Source organism: Ranitomeya variabilis, chromosome 3, assembly GCF_051348905.1.
Source record: "Ranitomeya variabilis isolate aRanVar5 chromosome 3, aRanVar5.hap1, whole genome shotgun sequence".
NCBI lineage: Eukaryota > Metazoa > Chordata > Amphibia > Anura > Dendrobatidae > Ranitomeya > Ranitomeya variabilis.
In genome coordinates, this window is record NC_135234.1 from 537,508,070 (window position 1) to 537,514,652 (window position 6,583).

Sequence of the window (6,583 nt, forward strand, 5' to 3'; positions counted from 1 at the left end):
TGTTGGATTTCTAGATTTATTAAGCTCGCTGGGAGAGCTAGGCCCATACACAAGAATAGAAGCATGCCGTGGGATCTCAACCTAGTCCTTTCAGCTTTGACAGAGGCCCCCATTGAACCCTGGAGTCAGCCTCGATTAAGATGCTATCCCTTAAAACAGTATTCTTGATAGCAATAACATCTGCTCGTAGAGTAGGGGATATTCAGGCACCTTCCAGACTTCCCCCTTATACAGAGTTCTTGCAGGACAGGGTAGTCCTAAGCCCGGACCCAGCTTACTTGCCCAAAGTATTATCCCACTTTCACAGGTTGCGAGATAATCCTACCCTCTTTTCTCCCTAACCCTTCTAAGGGTACTGTCACACAGTGCCATTTTGATCGCTACGACGGTACGATTCGTGACGTTCTAGCGATATCGTTACGATATCGCAGTGTCTGACACGCAGCAGCGATCAGGGACCCTGCTGAGAATCGTACGTCGTAGCAGATCGTTTGGAACTTTTTCGTCGCTTGATCACCCGCTGACATCGCTGGATCGTTGTGTGTGACAGCGATCCAGCGATGTGTTCGCTTGTAACCAGGGTAAACATCGGGTAACTAAGCACAGGGCCGCGCTTAGTAACCCGATGTTTACCGTGGTTACCAGCATAAACGTAAAAAAAACAAACCGTACATACTTACATTCCGGTGTCTGTCCTCCGGCGTCTCAGCTTCTCTGCACTGTGAGCGCCGGCCAGCCAGAAAGCGAGCACAGCGGTGACGTCTGACGTCACCGCTCTGCTTTCCGGCCGCTGTGCTTACACAGTGCAGAGAAGCTGAGACGCCGGGGGACAGACACCGGAATGTGAGTATGTACTGTTTGTTTTTTTTACGTTTACGCTGGTAACCAGGGTAAACATCGGGTTACTAAGCGCGGCCCTGCGCTTAGTAACCCGATGTTTACCCTGGTTACCCGGGGACTTCGGCATCGCTCCAGCGCCGTGATTGCAACGTGTGACCGCAGTCTACGACGCTGGAGCGATAATCATACGATCGCTGCGACGTCACGGATCGTGCCATCGTAGCGATCAAAATGGCACTGTGTGACAGTACCCTAACCCTAAAGAAGAGAAGCTTCATACGTTAGACGTTAGAAGATGCCTTCTACAATATATCTCGGCTACTAATCCTTGGAAAAAGGATAATGCATTATTTTTGTCCTTCCAAGGTTCTAGAAAAGGGCTTAGAGTATCAAAATGCACACTAGCCAAGTGGAATAGAGAGGCTATCTCTCTAGCTTTTACAGCAGGTGGGGGTCCGGCTCCGCAGAATCTGAGGGTGCATTCCACGCGGGGCTTGGCATCGTCCTGGGCAGAAAGATCTGGAATGTCAATCAACCAGATATGTAAGGCACCCACATGGTCATAGTTTTTACATAGTAATTACATAGTTATTAAGGTTGAAGGAGGACTTTGAGTCCATCTAGTTCAACCCGTAGCCTAACCTAACATGCCCTAACATGTTGACCAGAGGAAGGCAAAAAAAAACATGTGGCAAAGAGTAAGCTCCACATTGGGGAAAAAAAAAAAAATTCCTTCCCGACTCCACATACGGCCATCAGACTAGTTCCCTGCATCTCCTTCCACCTTTATTAAGCACTATTGGTTGGACTTAGGGAGCTCCTCAGATCTCGCCTTCGGGTTAAGGGTACTGCAGGCTATAGTCCCTCCCTAGGGTAGCTTACAGCTCTGTAATTCTCTTGTGGTGCTGTCATGGGAGTCCGAATAAAGCATTAAGCTACTTACCGGTAGCAGCATTTTTCGGAGGCCCATGACAGCACCCTTAGTTCCCTCCCTTTCATGTGGCGGCTGCACTCCCTTTTATAAAGGTTTCACGTGTGTTAATAAAATTAGTTAGAATTATATATTTTGCATATATTGGTTATATATTTGTGCCATTAACCATGGTAGTCCTCTCAAGCTCTGAAATACAACTGATGCATGGGAGAGGTGCCGCCCTTTTGGATCTGTAGGTTTCCTGTTTCTGAAGGGGGGATCCCCTCTCTCATGGTGCTGTCATGGGCCTCCGAAAAATGCTGCTACCGGTAAGTAGCTTAATGCTTTTGTGACTAAAAAGTTAAATGTTCATTTTTTCCTTCCATGTTGCTTCCGCTGCTGTGAAACACCTGAAGGGTTAATAAACTTCTTGAATGTGGTTTTGGGCACCTTGAGGGGTTCAGTTTTTTAGAATGGTTTCACTTTTGTATATTTTCAGCCATATAGACCCCTCAAATTGACTTCAAATGTGAGGTGTTTCCTAAAAAAAAAAAAAAAAAAAAAAATGGTTTTGTAAATTTTGCTGTAAAAATGAGAAATCGCTGGTCAAATTTTTCTTTACTTTTCTTTTTTTGGTAATAGAAAGCATGCATACCAGGACAGGACGGGGAGCCACGCATACCAGGACAGGACGGGGGAAGGGAGAGCCACGCATGCAAGGACTGCTACGGGGGGTGGGGGAACCACGCATACTAGGACAGCTATAGGGGGAGCCATGCATACCAGGACAGCTATGAGGGGGGGAGCCACGCATACCAAGACTGCTACGGTGGGGGAAACATGCATACTAGGACAGCTACAGGGGGGGCACTCATACCAGGACAGCTACGGGGGGGGGGGGGGGAACCACACATACCAGGGCAGCTACGGAGGGGAAGCCATGCATACTAGGACAGCTATGGGGGAACCATGCATACCAGGACAGCGGTGGTGGTGGGGGGGATGGTCACGCATACCAGGACAGGGATGAGGGGACAATGCATACCCGGCTGATAATCGAGTATAAGCCGATCCGAACTGGGTAAGCTTATTGACTCGAGTATATACGGTATATATGCAAGTTTGGCATAGTAGGCCACTAAAATGTGTATATACTAATAGTTGCATATGTAACCTTACCAAGTCGCAGAGACACCACCGTAAGTAAACAACCCCAACGTGTTTCGCCCGCTAAATCGTGATGTTTTCTCAAGGGGAAGTCCAGCCTCTGTTTTCAAAATTTCCATTGAAAGAGAACTCTCCACCTCTCGCGGCAGCCTGTTCCACTCATTGATCACCCTCCTTGTCAAATATTTTGTTTTCTAATATCTAATCTGTATCTTCTCCCTTTTAGTTTCATTCCATTTATTCTTGTGTTTCCATGTGCAAATGAAAATAAGGATGATCCCTCTACTCTGTGACAGCCCTTCAGATATTTGTAGACCGCTATTAAGTCTCCTCACCCTTCTTTTTTGCAAGCTAAACCTTTTCAGATCCTTTAATCGTTCCTTGCAGTCCGCTCACAATCCTGGTAGCTTTTCTCTGAACTTGTTCGTTTTTCAATGTCTTGTTTTTTTTTGTTTGTTTATCTTTAAATGTGGTGCCCAGTATTCCAGATGAGGCCTGACAAAGGATGTGTAGAGGGGGATAATTACTTAACCTAGACTTTATGCTTCTCTTAATACATCCTAGAACGGTATTTGCCTTTTTTTTTTTTTGCTGCTTCACACTGGTAATACTTGTGCAGTCTGTGATCTATTAGTATACCCAATTCTTTTTCACACGAGCTGTTGCTTAATTCTATTCCACCCATTCTGTAGATGTAATTTTTGTTTTTCTTGCCCAGATGTAGAATCTTGCATTTCTCCCTGTTAAATACCATTAAGGGGGTTGGACCAGATGACCCAGGGGGTCCCTTCCAACTGTACTATTCTGTGACTGTTGTAGAGAACAAAACTTTTTATATATTTATGTAATCCATTGAATATATAATTCAAAGAACTGGTCACTCGATTCATGCTGTCTGAGCCTGGCAGAACGATTGCAGCCATGTATTTCCTTCAATGAAACTCTACTGTTTCATAGAAACAATAGTTTGAAATGAGTTACCGGTAATCATTTTTTGTACATTTATATTTTATTGTTTTATAAACCTCTTTTAGGTTCAATATGATCTATACATTTATTTAACTAACGACGGTATTTGACTATTTAGTCACAGCAGTACTTTTTAATCTGATGTTGCATGGCTTGATAGGAACAATTAGCTGACATGTTGGTTGTGTTATCCTAAAATTACCAGATTATTACATACTTTGTCAAAAGACCTATATTACTGCTACATTTATATGCCTGATGTTCTATACGAGGGCGTGTTGACATTGGCATTAGTGAGCACTGATTGGAGGAATCGTCTGCAGGGCATTTGTTAGATGTTGTATCAAAATGACTGCTCTATCTATGATATGTCACATGTCTCTCTGTAGTAGAAATACCATTGTAGCTGATTTCTTTTTTAGGGCCTAGTGGGGAAAACCCGGGTGAGCCGACATTGAGTGGGGACGCCATTTGCACTTTATTAGGGTGCCAACCTCCGGGGCCAGATAGATGTTTTATAGGGAAATTTCCTCTTGGGCTTCCCTGGACCCCTTTTAATCGCACCAATGTATGTTCTTCACAAAAATAATGTAAGATTTAGTAAACAAGTTGAATCTAGCCATTATAGGCTTTAATTATTAATAAAGGACTGTTTTAATCGTGTATTTTCTGTGAATTGGGTTAGAATACAATACACTTTTTGAATTGGTTTAGTCGGTGCTTTTGTTCTAATTCTGTAATTATGCTTCTGGCTTTTTTATTCACAGACCCAGCTCCGGATTGATTCATTTTTTCGGATGGAGAAACATGAGGCTCAAGGAGTGAAAAGTCAGCGACTGCGCAGAGCAGTGACCTGTATGAAAAGAAAGGAAAAGGACAGCGAAGCTCTAGAAGTAGAAGAAGCTACAATGCTGATGGAGAATGAGAATGCACATAGGGATGTGATAAATGCAAAGCAGTGTAGAACCCCCCAGAAAGGGAAGAAGAAAAATGAGCCAAAATTGGATAGTCCTGCTCCCGAGAATGTGGATGGCGGCTTTCTTGGGTTTGGGACCAAACCGTTGTCTTCTAAGGATGAAAAATCACTTGGTGAGGACTTGGACAGGGATACACAAAAACTCAAGAGTTGCACAGACCCTTGCAAGGAAGTAAGTCCAAGCAAACCTAGCAAAGTTGACTCGAGTGTAAAAACGGAAACACTGGAAACTAGCAGTTCAAGTGACGATGATGACCAGGTAGTGATGGTAGCAGCCAAGCCTGTATTTAAGTGCAATAGGAGAACACCGACAATTCTCAGGAGAAAAAAGAAATAACAAAGACAAAAAACAGCTTTGACCCATTATTACCTTTTTTATACAATATTTTCTAATATTAAATTTTGTGCATCAATTAATTTTGTCTGTATTCATTTAATAGTCGTTGATTCGTTTTTTGTTTTTTTTTTAAGTGAATTTTATACTACTAGTAAATTTTTTAATATATTATAGGAACATCAGGACTTTTGTTTAAAGTATTATGTCCATGTGCTTTTTTTTTATCAATGTAACTGGTATTTACGGTGTCACCGTCCTTAAGTCCTTACACCATTGTTTTAGCAAAAGTAAAACCAGCACAAACTTGTGCAGATCTGTTTGGAATAAAACAGGTGAAATAATTTCCCCAAATCTGGGAATATTTACAGCCTAAATACTAAATATGAATTTTAAGATTAATATGGTTAATATAGTTATGTTTCTGGCTGGGAAAAAAGTTAAATATAGTTCAAGTAAACCATGCACCATGGCCTTCTAGAGCAAAATGCATGCATATTATTGGCTATTCAGCAGAGTCTTACAAATGTCTTTTTTGGAGGGGGGCTCCTGTTGCTAAGATGAATGCAGATCTAGTGTATGTCACAGCCTTAAAATACAGAGGACCTCGAACAAGGCTTCATAACCCTTAGTAAGATAAAACATACGAGGGAAAAGAAAAAAGATCCAGCATTTACTTTACGGATATAACATTGTGTTTATTCTAGAAGTAATTTAAAAAAATATCCCTTTTTCAATCTATAAATTTCTTATATTTTTATGACAGTGCTCCCTATGTCCCCTTTTATTGCACGCTTTGACTATAGACTGCATGTTTTAATATGTTCTTATAAAGGCTCCTGGTAATGTGGTAAGTTTTTTTGGTTTGTGGCCTTTGAGCCGTAGAATGGTTGCATCTCAAGAATGGCGCAGTGCCTAACAGATTTCAACTGTAGCAGGCTTTACTTGGCTCAAGAGAACCTGGTTTAACTCTTAGTCTCTCAATAACTGTACAATCTTAGCTGCTAGATACAGTATTGTAACCCAGAACTTGATGGGTATACTTCAGAGCTGAGTATGGGTTTGCATTTGTGTGGGTTTTCTCAAAAGATGGATGGTAAAATGTGCTTGTGCTACAAGATACCAGTGATTGTCTATCTGTTGTCTGTAACATTGTCTTCCGACTTTTTAAAACTTAATCTGTCAAAAACGGAACTCCTTGTGTTTCCCACCCTCTACCTAGACGTGTGTGGTTCTGCCATAACTCCAAAGTTCTCTGTCTGTTATATTTGAGTCAGATCTTTCACTTGCTCCCTACATGTGATCACTTGCCTGCTCCATGCCATCTGCACCTTAAAAGCTTCACTTCAAATCAACCTTTTCACTCTGCAAAAACTCTTACTAT

General features: G+C 42.1%; 1 protein-coding gene across 2 annotated transcripts in view; it reads left to right on the top strand.

The window, feature by feature from the left end:
• ERCC5 (ERCC excision repair 5, endonuclease) overlaps positions 1–5,278 on the top strand; it is a 105,070-nt gene extending 99,792 nt beyond the window's left edge. For both annotated transcript variants that reach the window (XM_077297055.1, XM_077297054.1), the window contains exon 16: positions 4,657–5,278. In XM_077297055.1, coding sequence (XP_077153170.1) covers positions 4,657–5,202 — 546 coding nt within the window. In that variant the 3' untranslated portion in view covers positions 5,203–5,278. The remainder of the gene's footprint in view (positions 1–4,656) is intronic.
• The last annotated feature ends 1,305 nt before the right edge of the window (positions 5,279–6,583 follow it).